The sequence below is a fragment of the Acanthopagrus latus genome, chromosome 14 (assembly GCF_904848185.1).
Source record: "Acanthopagrus latus isolate v.2019 chromosome 14, fAcaLat1.1, whole genome shotgun sequence".
NCBI classification, from domain to species: domain Eukaryota; kingdom Metazoa; phylum Chordata; class Actinopteri; order Spariformes; family Sparidae; genus Acanthopagrus; species Acanthopagrus latus.
This window is the reverse complement of record NC_051052.1, coordinates 18216608-18244607: the sequence shown is the minus strand read 5'-3', so window position 1 is coordinate 18244607 and position 28000 is coordinate 18216608. Positions and strand designations below refer to the sequence as shown.

The 28000-nt window shown below is 43.6% G+C and overlaps 2 protein-coding genes and 1 long non-coding RNA gene across 6 annotated transcripts in view; 1 reads left to right on the top strand and 2 right to left on the bottom strand.

Moving 5' to 3' along the window:
• The window catches only part of LOC119032215, a 1052400-nt gene that overhangs the window by 587443 nt on the left and 436957 nt on the right, over nucleotides 1–28000 (bottom strand). The gene's annotated exons all lie outside the window — the stretch shown is intronic.
• Nucleotides 18–27996, top strand: nrip2 (nuclear receptor interacting protein 2). Its single transcript, XM_037121133.1, has 6 exons — nucleotides 18–194; nucleotides 14133–14447; nucleotides 21564–21646; nucleotides 22123–22229; nucleotides 24276–24328; nucleotides 25784–27996. The coding sequence occupies exons 1-6, from the start codon at nucleotides 39–41 to the stop codon at nucleotides 25898–25900; spliced, it is 831 nt and encodes a 276-aa protein (XP_036977028.1). The 5' UTR covers nucleotides 18–38; the 3' UTR covers nucleotides 25901–27996.
• itfg2 (integrin alpha FG-GAP repeat containing 2) overlaps nucleotides 1146–28000 on the bottom strand; it is a 46662-nt gene continuing 19807 nt past the window's right edge. The window contains exon 12 of the mRNA XM_037121113.1: nucleotides 1146–1165. Coding sequence (XP_036977008.1) covers nucleotides 1161–1165 — 5 coding nt within the window. The 3' untranslated portion in view covers nucleotides 1146–1160. The remainder of the gene's footprint in view (nucleotides 1166–28000) is intronic.

Below are 28000 nucleotides of genomic sequence, written 5' to 3'. Positions count from 1 at the left end.
GCACAGCTCCAGAAGGGACCGATCTGTAGTCCGAGACCATGAGCGAGGCGAAGAAAGGTGAGCTAGCCATCCGGGATAAAGCCATCCTGCACCAGCAGAGGCGCCTGAAGCAGGCCACGCAGTTCACACACAAGGACTCGGCTGACCTCCTGCCCCTGGACGGGCTGAAGAGACTGGGCACATCCAAAGACCTGGTGAGTGGAGACAGTTTATAATTCACTTGACTGGAGAGGATGGAGTGAGTGCTGCCGAGTGCTCGAGTGGAAGTAAGTGTCAAACTTGTACGGCATTTTAGAGAGAAGTCAAGGTGGTAACGTCACGTTCAAAACAGTACCGACACGTTCGACTCTGTCGGACTCATGATCGATGCAGCAGAATCAGAGATATGGTCTTTTTTCAATTCAACACATTCTTCCTTGTCAAGCTCTTGTGCCTAGTTTCCCACAATGCAACTCAACTGGCGACATTTCAAAATGAGATATCAGGTGTGTTATCCTAGCAGGTCTCATGCTGACTTGGTCTAGTTACCACTTAATCGTCTCTTTTGTGATTTTTTACAGCAAAACTGTTGTGTTTACGCAGGTTTTTCAATAACAGGTAGATCCGTTGAAAACAGGCGATGCACTCAGACGCGTCCTCACAGCGAAATGACTGAATAAGTTTATTATCTGCATCTCCTGTTGCAGAGTACAAGCAACAGGTGCGTGACATAACTTTAATACTCTAAAAAGGACAAACAGCTCAGCGGTGACTTTTGCTTTCACTCTGGACACGAACAGCAGACTCCTAAAAGTCCTTGACTTGTTTAGACGTCCTCCCACAGCGACTTTTCACACTATTTCTTGTCACTTCCTGAGTTGCAGCTGTAATAATTAATCCAGCTGGTTGACCCCAAAATGGCAAAATGTTAAACTGCAGATTCATCAGAAACAGATGGAAAAGTATCGCCAAGCACAGCGTCTTTAGCTTCAATGCATGTCGTGGGATCTCACCTGAAAAGGGGCGTGTCCACCCGGGTGTCATGTTTCCATCACAGCCAATCGGAGCTGGAGCCGATAAACACCTGTTGCTACTGAAGTCACGTGACGTGAGAGCAGATTTTTCCTCTTGGGCTGTAAGCCAGTTTCCCAGAATCCAAGGTGACATCTTTGACTGTCTGGTCAGTCTGAAAACAAAAACATATTTAGAGTATGATGATATGAAACCAAGAACGATGATGAAACTGCAACGCTTCATTTGTTTTACTCATTTAAAGGACCAGTGTGTAAAATTTAACGGCATCTAGCAAGTAAATGAACACCCAAAAAATACGAACGATGTGAAAGGTTTTGTTTGTCCGCTCTGGGCTTCTGTAGAAACATGGTGGACTCCTTGAATATAGATGAAAAAGTCTCATTCTAAGGAAACAAAAACACAAGTATTGGTAGTTTCAGGCGACTGTATACAAATGAAAACATAATAAAGAATACAATTTTAAATATCTGCCCATAGACCGTCTGTAATCCAACACACTGGACCTTTACAAACACATGAAGCAGATTTTCAGCTCTACAGAGGCTCCATCTTGCCTCACAGTCGTCTATTTTAATCTCAATCTCATGCACAGGGAGCTCCTCGACTCCATATGAGCCCCACTTCCTGCAAACACTAAAGCACTACTGTATGTTCTGGATGTTAAGTGCAGCCTTGAGAACGAAAGTCATCATATGGAGGTTCATGAAAGATTCAGATCGCTGCTCTCTGCGTTCACAGGAGGGAAGTCAGAGCCTGAGTCGCCGAGCAGGACGCTCACATGCAGAGAGACGTCGTTATACATTCAGGAACGCACACACACGTTTCCAGGTTGATATATAGCGATGAAAGATGTTTCCCCCGCGTGTCAAATGAGACCTCTTAACTTCCTCTTCCTCTAAAAACCGCAGCTGTTATACACTCCGAGGAACTCCCTGTAATAATCTCCACAATTTATTACTCCACCTCTCCTGTGACACAGTTCTGGTTTGATGGCGGCTTCCCAGATTCCCCTGAGCTCTCCAAGAACCTCCACACAATCACTCTGGCACCGGGACGCAGCGGTAACAGCGCTCTGCGCTCCGCCAGTGTCACACTGTGATGCCTTTAACGTCTGCCAGCTTGTATTACCGACGTTTGCTGCCCGAAAAAATCCACTCCGTCTTTGACTGAGACACATTTTCTCGTAGTGATAGATGCTGTTTTTTCTCTCTCGTCACTCCGTTATCGACCCCGTGTTTCTGACCTAACATATACAGGTAATAGTAAATGGACTTTATTTAAGGTACTAACACACCACCTTCTTGTTGCAGCCTATTCTCTGTTCCAAACATTCACAGACATTGGCACTGATTCATGATTCCCAGAGGATGAATCTCAGCGACGTTGGCGATCAGTTGATCGTCTCTTGAGACGTTTGTGATGACATTTGTGGTTTTTTAACTGAAATATCTCAACAGCTATTGGATTGATTCACATAAAAGTCTTTTCCCATTCCTCTCAGGATGAACTGTAGTAGCTTTGGGCATCCTTCTATGTTTCATATAGAGCCGTCATCAGGTCAAAATCTGTCCAAAACCTTGTTTTTATGACCAAATACCTGCAAAACGAATGACTTTCCCATCAGCTCCAGCACACACAACAACAACAACACGACAACCCAACGTGTTTATGACATCATCAGCCAGCGCCTGCTCTGATCAGGCATGATCAGCTGCTCAATCCAACGCATACGCTAGCATGGCTGTACACTCTTGTTATTCCTGTTTTGGCAGCCAGAGTTTCTTCAGAGATGAATCCAATTAAGATCAGAGTGAAAAAAATGTTCACATCAAGATACGAGTGCCCCGAAAACTGTTAGATTCAAGGAGCTAATCTGCTGTGATTCAACACCTCCTGCAGGGGCCTGACAACCCTCTTATCATAATACCAATTATCTCCTCCTCTAAGACAGAACGGATCTCATCTCAGCACTTATCTAAACTCTAACATGTGGCCACAGGGAGCGTAGTGTGGCGTCTGCGAGTGAATTTCGATGTCAGAACGGCTTTGCAGACTTGAGGGACGTTGCCAGCAGCCTTTTCGTCGTCGCGCCTGTATCTCCTCTCTGCAGACAGCCGGCCTCATCGCTCAGACTCAGGATAGACACGGACGGACTAAATAAAAAGAAAGCATGACGAGGTCCTCTGGTGGTTTACATGCCAAACCCTGCCAGACAAAAGATGAGATCATCTGGAGAAAGTTTGTCTGGAGGATGTCTGACTATAAATACTTTCTCTCTATTCGCTCTGGTAACATCCTTCTTCTATTCTTTACATAATTACAATACTGCTGAAGAATCACTATATTATTATTTTTTTGGCTTTCAGGCTTCATAAACAAAGGTCATACCTGAAATGTCAGACGCTGACCTTTGTCAAATAAATGATTTGTTATCTTTTTCTGGAAAAACACAAAAGATTCATCACTTTAGAGGCCTCATGTTTGTCAGTGACGATGAAGAGGACGTTATCTTTTGTGTCGCAAATGGAGGATATCGTTATCTTTTAAATGTGTAAGTGTCAATCCTGCCAGTCAGATGTTAGTCAGTGCATTTAATGAGATAAACAGACATAATCAAACGATTAAAGGGGGATTAAGTTAGCTGTATTCCCGTCTACATTCCTACTTTGGGGGTCGGAAAGAGAGAGCAGTGTCACCCTGTTCGTCTAACTCTCTGCAACAAATGTAATAAAACAAGTTTCCCAAAATGTCCCAAATATTCAGATCAACAGTCTGCTGCCACACACCGCTCTCAGCTAAAATCAGTCAAAATTGGGGGTCATTTGGGTGTTATTATGACATTTTAGCTGTAACCTCGACTTTCATGCCTTTTAATTTCTGCTAGCTGGCCCGTTCCTGTCCTGTCCAGTGTGTTATCAGCACCAGAGCCTGTTACGTAAGAGTGAATTTGTTTTGCTGCTCTTTAGCCTCAGGTCCTTTTCACTCTCTGCAGCAGCAGCAGCAGCAGCAGCAGCATCACTCCAGCCATGTTGTGCTGCAGAGTACAGAGAGCAGTGAGCCTGAAAAGGGCAAAAATCCAGCGCTCGAACACGAGAGCGATGGAGGGGAAAAGAAGAGACGGCTGAGGATGGGGGGTCGAGGAGGGCGAGCGGTTTAGTCGGACTGCTTTATGTAACGCAGTGTTTGAGTATATTCACGGGTGTTTGAGTGAATATGACAGAATGAGGGTGAGTGTATATGAGTGTGTTTGGAGGATCGTAAACATCTGAGCCCGGCTGCATCAACACCTGAGCTCCCGAGTGTGGACCGAGTTATTGTGTAACCACCGAGTGACCTCACTGTACACACTGAACGTCAGCGCCACAGAGCTGCACCAGAACCAGAGATGATGTCGAAGAGGAGGGGGGGGCGACTTCAAAGCAGCAAAATTACACCGAGGATAAGATTTAAAGGGCAATACCGCCAATTCTGTGTTTGTTTTTTAGTTGGTTGGTTTGTGAGAAGGATTACACAAAAACTACTGAAGGGGTTTTCATGAAACTTGGATGGAGGATCGGTCTCAGCCAAGAATAGACCCCATTAACTTTTGGTGTGGATCCAGATAAAGAGACAGATCCAGGAACTTTCTCTCACGCTGAGTGACAGGTCTATTCCTTCTCCACTGCAAACATTTGAAGCATAGATTGTTTTCAGTCTCGGGCGTTATGCTGACAGTGATGCTCTCTTTTACAGCCTTGCTCAAGTCAACATTTATGGTTGTAAATCTAGTCGAATGTGGAAGTGAAACAAACATTTTGGTTGCAGGAAGCTCCAACACAAAAATAGCACCCCTGAAAATCTCATATTGGTCTAATTTTACTGCAAACACTTTGTGTGTCTGCCGCTGCAGAGCTACCTCATCTCCCCCCTGCAGCTCTGCTGTCTGTTTGCTCAAGTCCCTCGTTTACACATGAGTGAGCCTGAAACCTGTGTGTGTGTGTGTGTGTGTGTGTGTGTGTGTGTGTGTGTGTGTGTGTGTGTGTGTGTGTGTGTGTGTGTGTGTGTGTGTGTGAAGGCCTGTCTAATCGAGACACTGGAGTCTCCAGCGACTTCTGAGGATGATCAGAAGCTACAGAACTGGGCCTGAATGTAGAACGGTGTCAGAAAAGGAGCTGATGGATGAAAAAAGAAGTGAGCTTACTACATTAAATACAACTTAAGTTGATTTATTCAACTTTGTGTCCCAATGTATGCCAAAAATATCCTGTTAGTGGTTGAAAAGACGCTTCTCACACATGAATAAACTAGTGTGGAGAAGTTTTGTGCTTTTGTCGAACCAGGATTTTGTTGGCTTGATCTCCAGATGTTGCACAGGTTCTCACATTCACATGCATCCGGATTCACTCCCTCAACTCAACTGTTTATGACTTTTCCCAGAAGGCAGAGCAGCGCTTCAAAGTGTGGCGTAAACACGACAATGTCACTTAGTGTGATCGTCCGGCTCTCGGGGAGTTTTCCTCTTCCTGTGCCTGTTTCCTTGCAAAACAAACAGTGTTAAATCGGTTCCGATGCGGACTTTATTATTAGCTCCAGGACAATTAGGTGGGCTGGAGCGAGGTTAGCGTGAACCTGTCTCGCTCGGTGTCACCCGGAGCCGTGGATGGGCGGCGACGCTCTCCTTCAGCTGCTCCCCCTCAGAGCAGTGCAGCAAGACGGGAGGCTAAAAATACCCGACAAAAACAAAAAAACAACCCCGACAAAAGAGGAGAAGAGAGAACATGATACTGAGACAGCAAGAAACAGAAGAAGGAGTATTTCTCTCTGATTGTTTGGGTTTGGCCAGGTGACATGTTTTGGCCAGAAGCATCTACAAAATAAACATGCTGATTCCTGCCAAGTTAGTTTCAACAGCCTGGCTAGCTGTCTCTGTCTGCCTCCAGTCTTTATGCTAAGCTAACTGAAGCTAGTGGTGTCATTCTTCTCATCTGACACATCATAAGAAACATTCACTTCATCCAGAAAGTGCTCCACGTGGTGGCTTGGAGCGTTATTATGATGCATTTGCGTGTTTCTGGCTTTGCATCGTGTCTGTGTTTGCTCGTGTTTCTTATTGTTTTGCATGTTTGTGTATTTGATGGTGCTGTGGGCATTTATATCATTTAAACTTCCGAAAGCTTCATGTGTTTCCTTAAGTTACAGCATGTTTTCCTTCATTAGTCACTGTAAATGAGCCCTTTACATCATCTAAAGGGAACGTTAACATGATGACTTAAAAGGAGGCCACATCACGGGGTAATTAATCAACCAACTGATTTGTTCAGCAGTAATATATAATTACACAAAAACATCAGAATGTACACTGGAAAGTGAACATAAAAGAAGCTCATTATGGGCAGACACTTAATTAATCACTCACTGATTATAAGAATTGTTGATGATTCATTCATCATTACAACAAACATCCTTTATGCAGGATTTAAGGCTGCGGTGAAGAGACAGAAAGTGATGCAACGAAGCAAACGAGAGGACAGAGAATCAGAAATAAGAATGAAGGAAGTGGAAGGGGCAGGCAGCAGATGCCTCCCGGTCGGTGCAACAGGAAGCCAGCCGCTGGGGACCTCCATCAGAATGAGAAAGAGGGCATTAGGAGCTCATGTGACCGGCTGAATGAGAGAGAGGAGCCTGTTGCAGTCAGATAATTAGTCCACATGGCAATTAGCCTCTAATCTGACTCACAGAGGGAGAAAAAGAAACTGCTAGGAGGAGGATGAGGAGGAGGAGGAGGAGGAGGGTTGGAGGAGGAGGAGGAGGAGGAGGAGGAGGAGGAGGAGGAGGGGGAGGAGGAGGAGGAGGAGGAGGAGGATGAGGAGTTGGAGAAGGAGGAGGGTTGGGGCAGGAGGAGGAGGAGGAGGAGGAGGATGAGGAGGAGGAGGAGGAGGGTTGGAGGAGGAGGAGGATGAGGAGGAGGAGGAGGAGGGTTGGAGGAGGAGGAGGATGAGGAGGAGGAGGAGGAGGGTTGGAGGAGTCACACAGTCACAGTTGTCTCTCTGTTCCACCGGCAGATCGACTGGTTTGGACTGGTTAGTGATCAGGGGTCAACACAGGATGCGCATCAGCAAAATCAGTAACAGAGCACGCATGAACAGACACCGAGGACCAGAGTCGGTCCGGACAAACGACCGGCTTGATCCTGAATTCTGCCCTTTTGTTCAGACATTGGATGTGTTGACATGAGTAGTAGTATCCTGATTGTGAGGGAGTAACGTAAAAATTCATATTAGATTACGCAGGATAAGGCTCGTGGATTATGACAGGCTGGGCAACCATTTAAGGATGAGACTAATTTGATTCTAAATGTTTCTTATTGCTGACAAATCTCAAGAAAAGGCCAAAAAACAACATCAATGTGTCTCTTAAAGCAACAAAATGTAACTTGCTGGTGAATGACAGTTGATCGTCTCACCCAGAGGTCGTCAGATACTGACGCTTTTCATGTTTGCAGCTCATGTTGCGTCGCTTTGATGCTTTTCTGATTTCCTTATCTCGTCTGTGGAGAACTGTGAGGGACCGCTAAGACCCACAAAGCATACAGGTGTCCCGACAGATGCAGAAAATCAAAGGCTCAGTAAAATATTCTCGTGAGGAAGACGGAAAGACGATGAATATGTCGGCTTGTAATGTTTTCATTTTGTGTCATCGTGGAAAAATGTGTTGGTGGTGACACCTGTTGTTTTAGAAACGAGCACAGAAGAAGTTTTGAGTGTTTTGTCTTGTAATAATCACCACTAAGCATTAAAACACTGAAATAAGTAACCTAGTGAACATGTTTCTCTAATCCTGAGCTTCTACACTCAAAGGAACTGAAGTGAAAGATATTTCTCAGTCAGGAGAGGGAATAAAGACGGCCTCAGTATTAAATCAATCCCATTTATTCTCCGATAAGCAGAATAAATGATGGTGAAAGCTTCCCCTCACATTATCTTTGCCACATTTTTTAATCAGAAGCGATGGATGTTGACACAATATCATTCAGGATCGCTCCGCACGCTGTGAGAAAATGAACAAACAAGATTTCACCTCAGCTGCTTCAACAATGACACAATTCACCGTCAGATGAAGCGTAAACAGTCGGAGGCTTCGTGTGTGACATATAAACTCTATACACGCCGCCGCCGCCTGCTGTTTTCATTAGATTTCGTGTCGGGGGATCCACAAGGAGCCCATGTGACTGACGCTGCTTCACTATTCTCAGCCTCTCTGTTGAGAAGCAGTCAGCAGAACGAGGTGCGACATGGAAAACCTCAAGACGCTCTCATTTTGCAAAATAACTGATAATGAAGCTGACTGTCATCTTTGGTCTCTTTGGATTGTGTTTGGCAAAACCCTTTCATGAATTGTTCCTTTTTGCTTTTGTACAATAGTTCTTCTTCAACTGTGAAAACGAAGAGGATAAAATCCGTCCCTTCTGTAAAAGTGGTTGAATATTGCTGCTTTAAAGTCTGGCAGAATTCACTTTCAGTTGTTCCTGCTCATTATGTACTCATGAATGTAAAGATGACTATCAATCAACTACTTTGATACCAGAGGAACTTTAAAACGTGATGATTCTCAGGCAAGTTCTTTATGGTTTGGCACTTGTGGTTTTAAAATACCTCTATTGCCTCCATTTGACATTAAGTCACCTCCTGCATCTCTCCCTCTGTGCCGCCTCCGACCCTCAAAACCTCTGTGCTGTATTCAAAGCAAAGATCAAGTCCAACCTTTGTAAGCGAAAGATTGCCAGTTCACCCCTTGACCCACAAAATGGAGCGCTGCCTGCTAGCAGCTACATTTTGCTAACACAATTTGCCGGCGGGTCGACCTCCGAGCGGTCGGGCCTCGGCAAGAAAAACAGACGCCGACTATCAGAGTAGACAGGGAGCGGCATGACGAGAAAAATGGCTGAAATTACATTGTGCTTGTTGTCTATCAGATTTAATCTTGGCTTCCCTGCAGCCTCATGGCAGCACGGAGGAGAAAAACTCGTCCCTCCTCCCGCATGAAATGACTTCCCTTCTTATCCCTTCCTCCTCTTTGAATAACAACATTTGTGCGACACCACAAGATTCAATACACAACTTCATCAAGATAATATCTTCTCAAGGCTTTTGCTGATTCACACAGGAGCAGATGCAGTGTTGATCTGTCATGGTCTGCATGCCAAAGCTGTTTAATTAATTTGAATAGGAGGATAATTAATGGTTGAGCCCAGGTGGGAACAAGGACAACTGACATGCAGAGTTCTGTCAGAACAAACAGAGCCAGAGAAAATAAACCCGTGAGGCCAAAAGATGAGGACGACGTGGAGAACACAAGAAGAGAAGAAGCATTCAGACAGACGGCCTGAAGAGGAGCTCGTTATTCAAACTGATTAGTTCAGATGTCAAGAGGATCAACATGAACGATCCTGATATAGTAGAACTACTGCAGAGAGGAGAGGAGGAGGTGATGACTTTAAGGATTAGGATTACTCTGGTCTTTCACTCAGGGTTTGGGTTGGTATGAGGTATAAATGTAATTCAGTGGAAGGCAGAAAAATGATCTTGATCTCTGTTGGTTGCAATCAAAAGCATGAGGAGAGGAGAGGAGAGGAGAGGGGAGGAGAGGAGAGAGGAGAGGAGAGGAGAGAGGAGAGGAGGGAAAAGGAAACAAGGAATAGAAAGAAAGAAAGGCAGTGGAAGTAAGAGAGGTGAGGCAGGTAAAAGAAAAAATACAGAAAAGTAAAGAAGTGCAGGAAAAAAAGGCAGGGTTAGGAGAGAAAGGAAAGGAAAGGAGAATAAACAAAAAGAGGGTGTTGAGGAAAGAAAAGGGCAAATAGGCGAGATGTGAAGCGGAGAGTAAAGAGGAGGGAGGAGGAGAACATGGCCGCCTGTCTATTAAGCAGCTGGGAGCTCCTCGGGCTCAGCTGGAGCTCAGAGAGGAACGAATGAGCTAAATCGAACTCAGTGACACGGCTGGTGATTACCAGTCTGAAGTGTTGTTGTTCTGGACAGGAGGCCTGCTGCAGTGACACACAGACCTATGAATAGCACAAACCCAAATCTTTTACAGTATTCGATGTTCTTTAAGATGAATCAGTGCTTTCGGACCTGACGGGCTGTCAGGAATGACTCTCAGATGATCTTAAGAGGTGTCGGATGGAGCTGCAGAGCCACAGATGGGTTTCTGACACCGAGCGCCACTGAAGCATAATGACAGATGACACAGAGAGCGAGGCCGCTGACACTCGGACATGTCCGGGCATGAGATGACATTATTACAGCCGTTACGGTTGGTCTTTTGGGTCCTGATCCATGTCCTCACCCCTGGTCTTCATTCAGACTCTGCTCAGGAATACGAGCATTACTGTGTCCATGTTAATCAGAGAAGAACATCAAATAATGACCAGTAATGTGGAAAGAAAAGAAAGAAAAATACACAGATCTTTCTTTTCTATTAATAAGGGTCAGAGACACTCAATCACAGCTGCTGGATGGAGTTTTTGAATCGACCGCTCCCTTTGTGTCGGCGCTATCATCCACAGTGTCGACTAAAAACAAATCACACATCCAGCCTTCTTCCATTCAGCCGTCATACGATCATGCCGAAAATCGTTGTCACCACTCACTCGCAGTAAGAGGAGTGATGGCGGCCACCTGTAAAAGGCTGTGAAGTGGACATCCATTTTCTGTGAGAGCGTAGCACGCCTGTTGATTCGGAGAGAGACGAGGCAACAGGTGTGGCATGAGTGCTGGTCGAAAATCCAAAGCATCTAAGAACAAGAGGCACATTCTGGTTTTCAAGTGCTCCCTCGCCCCTCAGAGCAGAGCTACAAGAGGCATGAAGCGCTGTGAAATGGGTCGACCCTTCAGGACCCTCGTACATCACCAGGTGCTGCAAACCAATCAGCAGAACATTTATGCAAAAACCACAGATGAGTTCAAACTGAAACGTTTCTGTCGACTGTTCCTCTGCTCTGCTTAGTTTTAGGCACAAAAAACACTTGGTTAGGTTTAGAAAAACCCCATGGTTTAATTTAAAATATCTGTTCTGGTCGCCACGATAACAGATGGAGACAGTTTGACTTCAGGTGAAAAACAGCTCAGATTTCCACTGATCGGTCGTCCTTCATGAAACAGTTTTCTTAAAACAGCGACAACAAGCTGCAAACACAAACTGACTTATCACCTTTGAAGCTATTACAGGGAACTGTTGGCAAAATGTTTACTATTTTTACATTCAGCTTTTAAAGTCGTATTTCTGCCCGTTTCATAAAAGTCATCTTATTTTTAGCTCTGTTTTGGTCTCCACCAACTCCTGAGGGAAATGTTTTGCTCTTTGGCTGTTAAATGCTTCACCGTGTTCACAAGCTAGTTCCTGAATTTGTTTATCTCATATTTGGTGCTGGAAACGACGTATACGGTACTGAAATCCCACTGATGGAAACTACATCATGTAGATCAGCAGTGAGACTGAACCACAATGTAAGATTTCCAACCATGAAACGGAAACAATGAGAACTTCATAGCCTTAGTTTTGGGTTATAAAAGATTTATCTTAGTCTCTGTTGATTGTCTGTTTGTAACAGTGCTAATTGCTAACAAAGATCATCCTTAGAAAAGACAGTTTTGGGAGTTAAACATCGACAAAGTTTATTAAAACAGCTTCTCCTCGACCTTCAGTCAGACTTCTCTCTGGATCAGGTGTTTAGCTCTAAAGCTTCTGAAGATGCCGTTTTGCTTCACTTGACATTATAATACATTTTAATATTTGATATCCATTTGCTTATTAACAATGTTACCCAAGAGCTGCAACTCAGACTTGGCCTGAATACATTTAGAGCTGAAATCATTTCCCGCTACACGTTTGTGAATTTAAATACGCCTTAAGTCCTCAAAAAAAAAGAAAAAAAAACCCTTGAAAGGAAAAGCGCTGTGTTTTATTGATGCGGCGTGAGAACGCGCTGGTGTTGGGTGACCTGCTCTTTTCAAAGTCTGAAGCCTGCAGAGTCGAGCCGAGCAGCAACGTGATTACAGAGGAACAGACGGCTCAAATACAATTTTCTTTTTATATGATCCAGGAGGGAACAGCCGGTCAGCGGCCACATGTTGTCCTGAAACAGCTGGAGATGAGCCATTAATGATGATTAATGACGGGTATTAAATCTATACAGCAACACTGTAACGTACTTTACAGTTGTAATACAGTCTGAAATCTGTTTCTGTGGCCACGAAGAACATGTTGTCAAACTATTGTGTGTGTGTGTGTGTTCGTTCTACATGTTGTGTAGCTGTGTTGGTCTCCTGGACGACCTCAGGTGACACCAGAGAAGTGTGTGTTAGCAGAAATACACACATGGCTGCCAGACTTTTGAGCTCAACAACAACGACAGGAAGTTATTTTTTGACAGTGATTAAATTAAATTGAATGTCTGTGTATGTGTATGTTCACTTGAAACGGCTTCTACTTGCTGTAAAACATATAAAACATGGACGTGGCCTCTGTGATGTCACAGGTTGAAGCTCCGTGTGGTGACTCCAATTAACAAATCCAAAAAAATGGTGAGCATGGTGGAGCTGAGCCGGTCCAAATGAAGCCCGGTCGCTGACAGCTTCATAGAGAACGAGTGGCTGGCTAACTCTGAGCCTTATTATGATTTAAATGAGTGAGTTATATAAAAACTGTCATGAATAACAGCTGTAGAGACGAGGAAAAAAAAACAACCCAATTGAACGTTATTTCTCCAAGGCTGAAAAGTTTCTCTCCAGGGGGATGATTGACTTTCAGAGGTGGTCTCGAGTGTTTCTGGCACTTCAGCCTCTTTTTTTAGACAAATTAGACAATGTCAGATTTCAACTAGGTACCTGTTAGCTTAAAAAAGACTGTTATATAAATTCTACATTGTCTCTTCATTCCTCTCTTGCATCTACTTGTATGTAAAGAACCAGATCGGGACACCAAAAATAACATGTAGCAATGTTTGCGTGTCCCGAACGTGTAATTATTCTCAAGGCAAATGTTCAGATCTGATCACAGTAATACTGACTGTAGATCAGCTGTCTGAGTGGAGTGCATAAGTAGCATTTAAGGATGAAAATCATTTGAAGGTGCAAATTAGTAATCTGCAGCACGACCCACGACTAGGATTTCATTTATGCGGATGATCTCTCCTCCGGCTCGATCGATGCTGACGACGTTATCTACTCTGAGAATCTGTGGACTTAAACTCCATTAAGTGCACCGATATTCATTAGAAACTGACAGCACGGAGAAATAAAGGAAGCTGACAATTACGCTGAAGTATTACACGCTGGTAATCAATGCTGATGATCAACGGCAGCGCTCAAACACTCCCTCAGAACTTTAATTAGACTTTAAACAAATTGTGTGTCTGACTTTGTATCTGCGTTTCCCTTCAATCAAAACTCAAGAGGAGTCAACAGTCCAACTTTGTGTCTTCATCTTTCTCTGACTGTGCCGATAATCTGGAGGCATGAAACGTATCCTGACATGTTCCTTTAACACGATGACCTACATATCTTGTTTTTTTTTTTTTTTTTAACCCAGATTAAATGTGTCCTGCGTCAGCAGCTATCTGTGACGTACCCCTGTTGAGATAATATACTATAAATATTTATCTTTTCACCGGGTGAAAAGGGGGGAAGAGGAGTAAACATCTGCATCCTCTCACATACATCGAGTTTAGTGAACATAGAAGAGTTTCCACCTCACATTGTTCAACTTAACCTGGAGTTTTCAGGATTCTTGGTGTGTTTTTGTCTCAGTGTTTCAGATTTTTCACTCTGTAAAGACTAAACTCGGAGCAGTATTCGAGAATTTAACAGTTACATGTGGAAGGCTGCAAAACTTCAGGTCTATAAAACATCAGAAAACACAAGTTGATGTCTGCGATTGTCTTGTTTTGTCCGACCAACAGTTGGACATCCAAAGATGTTCAACTTATTACAATTTAAGGTCAAGAAAAGCAGCAAAGCTCACATCTGAGAACCTCGAACCATCAACTGTTTGTTCATTTTGCTTAAACAATGATTGAAACATGTGCATTAGATATCAGTAAAATATCCATCTGACATCAGTTTCTCTTGTGTCGTCCCCTCCAGCAACCTCACAGCATCGTCCAGCGCCGCCTGCTGGAGGGGAACATCACGCGGCTGCGAGGGGAGGCCCGGGACCCCAGCGGCCGGGTCCGCTCCCCGCTGGCCGACACCAAGGACGGACCCGCCGACGCCGAGGAGAGGAGCGAGAGCACGGCCGACGACTCCACGGAGGAGAGGGAGTCCCTGGAGGAGAGCGAGAGGAGCCTACGGTCGGACGAAGAGGACGACAGCAGCGAAGCCGGAGCCAGACAGACGGCCGAGAAGACCGAGGGCACGGAGAGCTCGACCCTCCTCACGGCTCTGGTGGTCCAGTGCAAGGTACCGATAACTCTGCCTGTCCGTCCTCACTCACACTCTCTACTACTGCACAACACAAGCAGATAAACAAAAGACGGCACCATTCCGGGCTCCCGTGACTCATCACTTGAAGCCCACTCACAGTTATTCTCTCTTTACAACACATCAGAAGCTCGGCAGCAACCAGCAGCTGTCTGCTCGGATCAGGACAACAGATCAGTGAGGCAACGTGACTGTGTCAGCTACAACCCGGTCGGACGTGATGTCTCCTTTACAGACTTAATAACCGAGTAAACATTTTGTCCTGTGTTGCTGTTGGAGGGGGAGAGTTGTCTGACTCTTCGTCTCCAGTTTGGGTCAATCACTAGATCCTCCGTTTCCCATAATGCAGCTCAACAGAGAACACAAGTCCAGTTTTGCCTTGAAGGTGATACAGCGCTGACACGTCATGACCCTGATGACATCACGGGGGTTAACAGAGCCGTAGAAAACACGACACAGCGTTTTTCTTCAGCCGGGTGAACAGATCTTCATGTGTAAAATCATTAAACTGCTACTTTAATAAAAAAACCCAATCGAACCTCAACTGCATCACAGTCTCGCCACGTTTTGAGGGTTATGTTTAACGTCCCCATTAGCAGATGACTGAAAGCAGAAAACTGAACCGTTCACGGCTGCAGTGACTCAGTATTCATGCTTTTTTTTTTTTCTCTTCATCAAGTGTCTTTTCAGAAACACATTAGGCATTAATGGCTGTCTGGTTTCACATTGAGTTGCTCCCCGTGGTCGATCTGACACACTCTCAACACTCCAAAGATTAATGTATGCAGAAAGGTCACGCAAAATACCCGAGGAGTGACTCAGGCCGTCCTCAAGCTCATTTTTTTTTTCTTATCTAGCCACCAGAGACGGCCGACTCTTAATGTTTTAACACAACGTTGGTAAAAAGCAGCGATATTAGAAAATTCATCCTGAGGAGCTGAAGCACTAATATCTTGGCATTTTGGATCCTGATTAGTAAGAATGGCAGCTGCGTACGACTCCAAAGACAGAGACATTTCTGAATCCTCCAAAAGATAATCAGTGCGAGACGAGACGCGAGATTGGGTTCACGAGATCGAGACGAGACGAGATTTTAGGAAAACCACAATGACAAAATATATGACTGGACCAACAGACTTTTATTTTACTGAGTTGCACAAGCATTTTGAAATGTTTTATTATAACTTGCATGCACCAAGTATTAAAGGTAACAACATGCTGCAACTACACAGTCATGTTCTTTTAACTGTTAATAAACTTATTCTTTCACAAATTGAAACTAGAACTAAAATTTATAAAAGTTAAAACAATAATAAAAAAATAATAAAATTGAATATTTCCTCCTTTTCTTTTCAAAGTGCAAACAATATTATGTGCAAAACCAAATCATTAACTGTCAATACAGAGTGCAAACAAAGCCTGACCAAGTGTAACAACATGCTGCAACTACACAGCCATGTTCTTTTTTAAGAATATTAGCATGTCCACATTGTCTGGCAGCAGTTGGGATCTTTGCGCATTGACTATGTCTCCTGCTGTTGAAAAGATGCGCTCACTTGGAACGGAGGTAGCAGGGACAGAAAGGCACGCTTTGGCAAGGTGAGACAGCAAAGGATATTGGGAGCAGTGTTGTTGCCACCACTTAAGAGGGCAGCCACTGAGAGGGATAGAGGCCTCTTTTCTGTAGTTTTCAACTTCCCTCTCAGCCTGTTTTGAACTGTTGGACATCTCTGGCTCAGTAGAGAAAGAGTTTCCTAACAGGTCCTCAAGTGCTGTCTTTTTGGGAGTAGGTTCTGTCACTTCGGGCTCATCATCTCTCACAGCCTCCTCTCTACCATGTGTGGGACAGTGAGCTCCACCTGCTGCCCCTTCTTCCCTCTCCTCAGCTGTGGTCTTTAAACAGAAGAAACACTGGTGTTAATTTTGATAAGCAGCTAAGAGACACACACACACAGATGTCACATACAGACACACACACACACACACACACACACACACAGACACACTTCATCACTGATATATATATACCTGTTTTTGCAGCAACTGTTCTGCCTTGTTCTGTACCCTCAGGAAGACGGCCTCACACTGGTCATGGTCTAGCTGAGGTAGAGTCCGGAACCTTGGGTCCAGTATCGTGCACTCCAGCAGATAGTTGAAGGCATCCCCACTGTATCTGTTTGCAATATTCGTGAGGATTGCAGTCTTTGTGTTGGCCACAGTGGTGGAATCTCCATCATTTGGTGTCATGTTCTGTTCAATCATGCTCTTAAGTGGCACAATGAGAGACACTGTGGGACTCCTCTCCTCACACAACACTGTGGTGGCTGTCTTCAAAGGATGCAGCAGCTTCACAAGGTCTTCAGCATCTCTGACATCGCAGCTGTCAAGTGTATCAATACTTCGGGCGTTTTGTCTTATCTCTGGGCTGGTGAGAGCTGCTGCTATGGCAGCTTGCTGCTCAAGGTAACGAGCCAGCATATCCAACGTGCTGTTCCATCGCGTAGTAACGTCCATGATTAACTTATGTGATGGTAATTGTAGCTGTTTCTGCTTGGACATTAACACCGCGGTAGCCGTTGAACTCCGATGAAAAAAAGCAGCCACACGTCTCACCCGCCCGAGCAAACGAGCAACGCGGGGAACACCGAGGCCAGCTTGGGTTGCAAGATTTATAGTGTGCGCGAAACACTTAATGTGCGGCTTCAATCCCGCCTCGCGCACGGCCACATCCATATTACGTGCATTGTCAGTAACAACAGCGATGCCGTGGTTGGGTTTTTTAAGCTCCCAGTCAGTAACAGCTGTCTGTAAAACCTCAGCTATGTTTGCCCCTGTGTGGGACTCGAAAAGTGGGCGAGTCTGTAGTACAACACTTTGTATTTCCCAGTCATTGTTGATTGTGTGGGCTGTAATTGTGATGTAGCTTTGCGTACCTCTCGATGTCCAGCCGTCCGTTGTTATGGCGATGCTTTCTGCATCTTTCAGGACCTGTACAACCTTGCTCTTGGACTCTTCATAGAGGTTCGGGATCACTGTGCGGGTAAAATGCGTGCGTGATGGGATGTTGTACTTCGGTTCTAGTGTGTGGATGAGTCGCCGAAATCCTTGATTTTCTACCACAGAAAATGGCCTCATATCTGCTGCGATAAAAACACCTATGTCTCTTGTTATTGTTGTGGCTCTGGCGCTTGACTGTGGAAGTTGAGGTCCGAATGCATTTGTCAGCGTCGTCTGGCCTGTTAGTGTTTTCTTCACAGGTGCAGAAGCTGATTTGAGTACCGAGCTGTGGTGGTGCTGCATATGACTCCGCATCGTGCTCGTATTACCCGCGGTGTACGGCATTATTTTCATACAATGTTTGCATATTGTCTGTGTTTTATCAGTCACTCTACTGCCATTTATCATTTCCGCCGGGTACCCAAAATGCTGCCAAACAGACGATTTAAAAGTGGCGGGGGCATCTTCAATGGTCATACCGGTATTTTCCGACGTCATTCTGGCTGATTGCTGTTTCCCCTCCTTCTCCTCCTCTTCTGATCAAACAGCCGCTGTGGTTTAAGAGCATGTCGGACAGCTTCTGAGCTCAAGATTAACAGTACATGTTTCTGTTTCTTGTAGATTCAGCGTTTTTTTGTGGTGCTCGTTGTGCTTTGCTGGGTTTTATCATCAACTTATTAAATGCAAAGTGTTCCTCGGTTACTCATTCGGCAGCTATTTTTAACCGTCGGGGGGAGAGAGAGAGAGAGAGAGAGGGATTTCTACACGGCCAGGACGGAGACAAAAGAGCAGGTTCGCAGGCCGGCTGATAAGCCCGGTGTGCCTGCGAGGACAAAAGGAGGCTCAGCTCGGTCGGCACAGAGTGTGAGGGATCAAAAACAAGGCTCATGGAAACTGAACGTGTTTATTTCCATGGGGGGAAATATCCTCCGGTCAAGTGGATAAGGTATTGATTTATGACGGTGATGATGGGGAGAGAAAGATATACAGACACAGGAAGCAGGCCGGCTGCTGGACAGTGAAAACCACAGTAGTAAAAAATCTTATAAAGAAGCTTCAACAGGTGCGTTTTGTTAATAGACATAAAAGATAAATCAGCTTCTGAGTGACACTGTCATCAGTGAACACAGTCATACCTGCAGAGTGACTCCAAACTACAAATATTTGGATTTAAATCAGATATTTATCAGGTTTAATTGTTACTTCCCGAGAGGCTGATCAGCTCTGTGACAACAGGCGCGATGAACAGTCCATCCTGTGATAAGAAATTCCAAATGAAAATCAATTCAAAGCGAAAACTCAATCAAAAGATCATGAATCCCGACAACTGGTGCTGGAGAGACAATAATATATTAGAAATGTCTCAAATATGTCCACGAGCCCGAGAGTCTGCACAGCTGAGGCTCATGGGAAAGTGGAATGATGGGAATGAATATAATAAAAAAGTCAGAAGAATACATCCTCCAGGGAATCTTTGCAACCCGATCGCCAGAATAAATGTTGGCAATGTACGTTTCTGCAAACCACAAAATACTGCAACTACAATTTCATCTTAAGACAGCACAAAAATTACTTGGCTAACATTAATCTGTTATAAATCTGTGTTGACTTTGCACATCCATCAACAACAATCTACCTGAAACAAATTTAAATGTCACCTCCGCGTCTCAGGGCTCTAACATGCTCAGTTTGTCTCAGGAACGCTGAGTGAAAACGCACCGTCACACTGTGTGCTGCAATTATCCCAAATGGGGATTGCATGCAAATATTAATTCATTCTGGTGTTGGGGTTTTGGAGTCAAGAGTGTCGACATCACTTCCATTTTGACTCTGTCTGTAATAGCTTTGTTACAGCATTAGCATTCTCAGCTCGTCAAAGTATTTCCGTCCAGTATTTTGACAGCTCTGCCTTAGACGACTTCAAGCTCGCTCCAACAACAACTGCTTCCTGAGCTGCAGTTCATCTGAAAAAATACTGAAAATTAACGACGACGGTGTTCAATGTAGCTGGGATCTGTTTGCATTTGTCGTGCGTGGTCAGATGCACAGTTAGAAATGTGGGGGCGGTGCCAGCGCTGCTTATCTCACATGCATGCAGAGCTACCATATGTCCTGAATACATCCTTCACTCTACCACTGGGTTTGTTATATACCATTTGTGCACAGGTTGCATGACATCAGCTGAGAGGTTGCTGAGTAGAAAAGGTCATTACGGACAACAACTCCCACAAACCAGAACAATCTCCTGCACTCTGCGTCACATGAAACATGTCTTTGTGACATGAAGCGCCCCGCAGGCAACACAGGAACTACGAGATGCAGAGGAAGAGAAATGTCAGGGGGAATTAGGACATGCTGTCAGTCAGGAGTCCGACAGTAAAACGCTATTTGTTTATTTTCTGCTGCCAGACAAGATGGTGCTGCTGAATGAGGCTACAGCCAGGAGTAGGTTAGCTAGCTTAGATTGCTGTTTTTACAGTTTTGTACTGTGTAGACAAATGTTACATATTACAGTAGTAACAGGTGCATGTAGACTTATTTTATTTTTATTTAAATGGAGCCAGGTGTCCAGTTTCCTGTCCCTGTTCCAGTCTTAAACCAGCTAAGCTAAGCTAAGCTAAGCTAAGCTAAGCTAAGCTAAGCTAAATGTCTCCTGACTGCCTCATATTTCACTGACAAACATCACAGTGGTATCAACCTAAAACTTGAATTTTCCGTAGGCACTTTGGGGCAACAAGCTCTAAAATACAACACAATTACACCTTATTAATATAGATAACTTGTTAGCATAACGTTACCTTCTTTAGCGAGGCTACAAAGCAGAAAAGGAGCAACATTATCATTGATTCAGAGCTGTGTTTATGTCCACCTGATTAATTTAAGTCCCTTATTTACTTCTCTTTTTTCACTATGAGATAAATATTTGTCTCTTTAGCTGCTAAATGCTCCATTACGCTAACTAGCTTGCTGCTAACTGTGTCTGCTCTGTGGTGCTGCATTAGTGCTTCATTGCCGAACATTCAATGACTTTCAACAGGGAATTACTGATTTTTTTTAAATTTTTTTTAGCATTTTGGGGCAACACAGGCTACTGTGAATACAACACTTACATACTGAGTTGATATAGTATACAGTTGCTAGTTTAGCGAGGCTACATATCCAACAATAGAACAATAGCGACATGAGCATTCATCTGGAGTTGTGTTTGTGTCGACCTGATCAGTCTTATCCCAGTATTTACTATCTATCAACTCCTTTAGCTGCTAAATGCTCCACTATACTCGCTAGCTAATATCAGTTAGCACTCAGTTTTAGAGCTTTGTTGCTGAAAACAACTTCCTTCTGTCCAAAATGGCGCTGTGAAAGTGGTCAACGTGAACTCAGCTCACAAAAAATAATCATTAACTCTGCAACGTGTGAGTTTTTAGTTTCCTAAATTGAATCACGAGACGTGTCACGGACCGTTCTCCTCCACAGCGTGGATTTGTTTGGCTGACTAATGAGTTAATGCACTCAAATGACTCATTTGGTTAATATTTCATGAACTGGTGATGCTGCTGAGATCATTAAGTGTACTCAATAAACTGAAGAATCAGCATGTTGGGAAATAAGAGTCAGCATAACAGACAAGTTAATGATAATAATAATAAAAAACATCTATAATGACACACAGAATGTCTCTGAGTGTTTGTTCATAACTAATTACCTGCGAGGTTGTTGGTCCGAACACCAGAGGCAATTAACGGAACAGTTGTGATTAAAGACTACAACAGAGAATCAATACAGATCAAGCTAAAACACAAAAATAACACGACTGGCTTTAAATCCTGCACCACCTGCGAGACTTGTTTTGTCCGTGCAAAGTTGATTAAAAATCGACTTGGACTTTATTTTTCTGCTCGGCATGTGGCAGCAGAATGGATGTTGTTCAAACAGAAAAAAGAGACCGGTGGTTTTTAAAGCCTCCCACTAGAGTTGTGTTTAATGTACTGTTGTGACTGGTTGTTTCCTCATGTGCAGTGTTACCCAGCTGAAGTGGAAAATCTCACTGTGACGCCCCCCAAAAAATCCCCCCTTTTTGTGTGTCTCCCCCCACAGTGCTGCGAGACCGAAGTCAAGGCGTCCATCAACACCGGCAGCCAACATAACCACATCTCCGCCTCCTGCTGCCAGAGGCTGGGGTGAGAAACACTAACAACACCTATAATAGCTGCCATATTTTATAAGCGCTCTGACAATCAGATTCATCAAAAGCAAATACTGATAACAAACAGAAGTAAGTAAAAGTCTTAAGATAACAGGAAAGGAAGGGAAGAAGAACTGGCTGAAGAATAAGGAGAGGAGATTTAACATCGAACGCCTCAGAGCTCTTCAGGACCTGACATCACCTTCATCTCCACAGAAAGACATTAAAATACCGAGTAACGCTCAGAGTGTGAAAAGGATGTGACATTTCGTTCCCATCTAGCTTTCAAAACTGCTCCTGAGTTAACATTTAATGGTAAAAGCTGTTAAAATTGACGTAGTTTGTCTTGGAAATCTCCGCCGCACAAGCTTTTTGATGGACATTTTAATACAAAGTTGATGAAATTTACCGCAGAGAGATATCTGGGAGGCCGCTGAGGATGTTTTTTTCTGTGTCTGTGTTTATTAATAGACTGGTGCCGAACCAGGACGGTTCACCGTGTGGTGGGAGCAGCAGGGTGACGGGTCTGCAGCTTCAGCTGGGCAGACAGACGGTCCAGTGTTCAGCCTATGTCAAAGGTAAGAACATCGGATCACGCTCAAACTATCGGAACGATTCTGACTTCTCAGTTCAGAGTTTGCACAGCCGTGCGAGCAGCTTTGTGAGTCCACCTGCTGCGTGATTTCTGCAGGACTGAGTTGAACGTGTGCTTCACATTCAGACTGACAGAGTTTTTTTTTCCTCATGCAGGCACAAAGGTCGATAAGTATATGTTAAAGTGGTAATTAACAATATTTTCAGGCTAATAAAAGTCTCTTTTAATGACCCTTTTCCACTTTATTTTGACAACGCAGCACAATACTGTTGTCTGCCGTTGATTCTGAGGAAGAACGAGTGGGAGGATAATTATCAGGAACAGTAGTTCTGAACTGACGAAGAGAAAACGCCGACTTCTGTTTGATTGATCTGGTTTTCTTAGATGCTGATGGTCACCACAAAGGTTCTGGTCCAAATATAACCAACAGACAGGAGAGGAGAAAAGTACATGTGGACTCTTTGCATCACTTGGAGTGTTTCTTATTTTTTTTTTTGCGTTTTTAAGAAATATGACCTTCTGTGCAGCTGAGCTTTTTCTCCAGGAAAGATAAACCCTTTCATTGGATGTTCAGAAAAAGCAAGAGTAAACACTTTCAGCGGTGCCAGAATACAGTGATGTCAGTGATAACCATGAACACAGCACAGCAGGCTGACATCAATAGTAGGTTTATTTTTGAATAGTGACAAGAAAGCACCATGATGGGAGGCCAAAGCAGTCGCAGCAGAACCACAATACCGGTCTGTCTGGTTCTGGTCGATACTCGCTATTCTTATCTTAGTTATCTGACCTACAAATCATGACTAGTTCATGGGTGACATCTTATGCTATTGAACTGTTTCCTTTTATACACGTATGTATGTTCTTGTGCATTTATAAGATTTTGAAAACAGACGCTCATCTCTCCCACAGAAAACGCTGCTCCTGCAACGTCTCGTCAGTAGCCCCGCCTTTAAATCTACGACTTCGTGACACATTTGCATAATTTAATGGCGAGCAGCTAGTTTGCTATCTATCATTTAGAACAGCTGCTCTGTTGTTGTTAGCAATGCTGGGTCGGGCATGTGTGAGCTGACCAATCAGAGCAGACTGGGTATTCTAGGGGGAGGAGCCTTAAAGAGACAGGAGCTAAAACAGAGAGGGGGAACTAAAAGCTACAGATAACACATGAAAATAAATCCGAATAATCACTTTTTGTTATGCTCGACAGAATCAAAAGAACAAGTGGTATTAACGTTACTATACCTCAGGTCTGAAGTTGACTGTGAGAATGTTAGCATAGCTTAGCAGGGGAAATGGGAGCAGCGGGGAAACAGATGGTAACAAAATCTGCCTTTCAGCACCTCTAAAGCTCATCAATTAACACGTTTTATGTGATTTTTACACTCTGATTTTAATACAGATTATTAAACCTGCTAGAACGTGTTAATGAGTGAGAATTAGTGGCTGATTGTGTTACCTTTAAACAGAGCCAGGCGAGCTGTGTCCCTCTATTTGTAGTCTGTATGCTAAGCTAAGCTAACTGGCTGCAGCGTCATCTTTACCAGGTAGTCACGACAGAGGTTTCACATCTTCTCTTCTAACCCTCAACAAGACAGAGAATGAACGTATTATCACTATTCTGTCAAAGTCAGACATCCAAAACATAAAAATAGAAACATCTCCGTCCTGTACTTTGGAGATTTACCTCCATCTCTTGTTGTTTCGAGGGCATTTTGTCCTCTCACATTTAAAAGAACACGATGACACACAATTATTAATGTTGCAGTTGTCGTCTGCACCTCCGCCTCCATCCCTCCGCCCTGCTCAGTAATGAGTCTAATTCAGTCCCTAAACCCGACGCCTGACTCTTTCACAGACATTTAATTCTCACCCGGCTCCGAAAGTCTCACTTCAGGAAGCACATAATGCTTATCGGCATGTCTTATTAACCCAGGAGTGAATAATTTAGTTGTGTTGATGATTTAACCCGGTTTCACCCTGACACTCGCATGTTTCCTCTCTCCTTGTCTCCCGTTATCTTTTCCAGAGGATGAGGCGTTCGAGCTGTGCCTGGGTCTCCACACTCTGCTGGAACTTAAAGTAAGGTCCTCATTTGCTTTGCTAATGTCTTTATCTTGTCTTTCGGTGTGTTTTTATTGAAAGAAATGGTCACACAGCTTTGAAGCAGCAAAAAGGAGGAAGAAGCAGCAAAACAAACGCAAGTAGAAACATTTACATTTCGGGGGGGGAAAAGTCGGAGGCAGAAGCACAAACACTTACAGAGAGATGTTCTGGATGTGGTTGTTATCTGAAGGGAAAAAACGCTGTGCAGATTCACTTTTAGGGGCACAGCGATTTGTTAGATTCCCACTGTGCAGGTAAAAGCCAGATAAGAACGAATTGAGGACATCCTGCTAGGTGAGATTTTGAATTTGCACATTTGAAAATGCAATTTAAAACCCCCACAAAGAGATTATCTGGCGATCTGAAAGTACTGCTCCCTGTTATTTGAGTATTTCATGTGCTGCATCTGTTTCATATTTTCCTTAAATTGAATCAGAGAGCGACTCGAGGACATGAAAGGAACACGAGCTCTAATTTTGTAAATTGGCCCTTGAAGACTTTGTAACCGAAGACGAACATTTCCCCTTCAAGCTCGCTCCCCAGCTCAGGGTTTCTCTGCAAAACTTTCATAAACAACACAAGTAGTTAATCAGGATTAATGGCGTTAATTATCATGTGGTTTATTAAAATGCTGTGTAACACGGGGACGGCAAAAACAACTCATGCCCGCTCTCTACTGAGGGACTCATGAGAGAAACATTAAACCAGTCTTTGAATTTAATTTTTGGATTCGGAGCAGCTTTTGACAGCACATGTTGTCAGAGGAACAACATAAAACAAGTATGTAATACAATTAAAATGAAAAGTTTTGTAAAAAAAAAAAACATGTTTTAGTTTATTTTACGACAACAAATGACACATATTCCCTCATTCCACCTTCTCAAATGTGAAGATTCCAGGCTATTTATTTGATTTATGTGTCAATAAACCAAATATTATATTATCCAGAACTAAAGCTACACATAGTCTAGCTGTTTTAAGTAATTTTATGTATTTAGTGAGAGCCAGAAGGTGAATTAAATGAATTAAAATGTCTTGAAACACAACTTGGTTTTCCTGAGGAATGTTTGTCTGACCGAACCTCCTCAAGTTTACATTTTTTCTCTGACTCCTGCCATTTCTTCACTTTCATCTCAGATCTACAATATTCTCTCACATGTGCTGTTAAAAATTAACTAATTGCCTATTGATGAGAGCTTTAAATCACAAGATTCATGTATAAACCAACTACAGTTTATGTTTTCTGCATCCAAAACCAAAAGACTTTCCATTAACAACAATAGAAAACAGAGAAAAGCAGCAAATCCTCTGAAAATGAGACTATTTCATGTTTTCCCTTCTCAGATTGTTGAATGTCAATGTAAAGCTTGAAGGCTCTCAGAGATTTTTACGTATTTTGGTGGATGATGTAGAACAAATTATTCCCCACAGTGCTGCCTGGACCTGAGCGAGCAGGTCCTGAAGCTGCCGGGCTGCGGCGACGAGCTGCCCTTCCTGAAAGCTTCGCCCCACAGCCAGTGCCAACACGACACCAACGAGAACCTGTGAGCCTCCGACGACTCGACGGCGAGCGACCGCCTCCTCCAAGTCTGGACCGGTTGCAGCAGCGAGGCGCGTGACGTTTGTGTCTGGACTGTCCGATCACAGTGTCTCACACTGCCAGAACACGGATGAGCGTTCGCCTCCGTCGTTCTTGAGTTTACATCATTGTGTTTGTAGAATTAAGACATTCACCATGATTATCTCTTATATTCAATTAGTCTAGTTCGCAGAGTGGGTGGAGGCCAGAATGAGCTGATCTCTGTGAGTCTAATCAATCGTTGATGATTATACTGTGTATTCAAACCGATTCCTCTGTCGAGCTGCTCGGGCTCACTGACTCTCTGAAATGGACGACTATTATTATCATTTCAAGTGATCTTTAGTATTTTGTGATTTGGCTGTACAAAAAAGAAAAAAAAATAGACTTTAAATCATCGAGTGTTAACTGTAAACTTCAATCATTTCAGTTTAGATGGTGGTCAATGAATTGTTTTACATTTTGGGACGCCCGAGTTGCCAGGAGCCACTTAGCTTAGCTCGGTGTAAAGGCAGGAAACAGGGGAGAAAGACCGAAAGGTTACAAAATCTGCCTCCATGCACCTCTAAAGCTCATTTATTAACATAACATTTATCCACATAAACACAGACATTTATCCATTTTTTTTTAGTTTTTCCACAGATTAAACCAGTGGCTCATATCCTTCACTTAGTTGTTATGCCATCCATCCATTAACGATTCCTACTCAGCTGATTTATCAACTGGTTATTACTTTTAGCTAACTTAGCTAAACTTAACTAGCCTTACAGTCAACTGCTGACCCATTAACTGACTATTTTACATTTTTATCCATCAGTTTTAGCTAATTATTTAACCTCATTTACTATTTTGACTGTTTGTCCATTACTTTTATCCAAGCATAGCAATGTGAACCAGCCTTACAGTCAACTGTTGACCCATTTCTATCCATTAGCCTCAGCTAATCGAATTATTCATTAATTTTAAACCATGTATCCATCTATTTCAGCTGTTAGTCCATTAAGTTTTGCTAATTGAACTGTTGATTATTTTCTCCTAGCCATCTATTTCAACCATTTTATCCATTAGCCTCCTTTTAGCTTCGCCATCTGCAAAATCCATTAGCCTAGTTTTTCATAGTATCCATTACTTTTAGTTCTCCATTCAACCATTCAGCCTATAGGCTGCATTTACATACTGTTAGTTAACTGCTTTGACTTCTCTGCTGGCTTGTTAACTAGTTTCCACAGTCAGTTAAAACACTTTATTTCCAGGTGTGCAGGTCAAATAGTTAAGCTGCCCCATAATGTTAACACAAGTAGTCACCCCCCTGGAGTATACACACACCTGGGTGGTAATCACCACATTAAACAACATGAAGTACAGGTTAACTTATGAGCTTTAGAGGAGCTGCTGGTGGATGTGAGTGGCATCAACATTGTCCACGTACTCTTTGTCAAGAATGAATTAGCATATTTCCCAAAATGTCAAACTGTTCCCCAAAGAATCAACTCATCTAAGACGTGTCTGTACTCAGGATGCCCTTTTTTCGAGTGCGCTCAAAGAAGACTTTGAGAAGCCTTGATGTTTTCTGAAGTCTTGTACGATTTGGTTTGGATCAGGCTACCTCTTTAGGAGACACGGACGGGTTCTCGTGTAGAAACTCACGCGAGCTCTGAGGTAAACACCAGAGTTTCTGATAGATAGGCTGGATTCAGCTTTGTAAAGCCCCCCCCTCTTTTTTTTTTGCTCTTTCTTTCCCAGTCGGGAGGGATGTAGTTGGGTTTTCCAGGAGCAACTCTTCCAGTCTGTCACGACCGCCTAGACTGAATTACAGTAGTTCCCTTTCTAATGAAAATAGACTTCAGGTGGCGAAACACATTTGAGTCAGACTACAGAAATATCTAAACATTCCATCTGCATGACTTTGTAAAGTTCTGCCTTTGTATAAGTCTGCATGTTTGTGTACCAGCCTGATTGTGTCGGGTCTGACCGGGGTCGTACGGGTGTTGTACGTGTGCATGCGTGTGCGTTCGGAGTTGGAGCGACAAGTTTTTTTCCTGCCTTGTTTTTTGGTTTCACATGGGGGG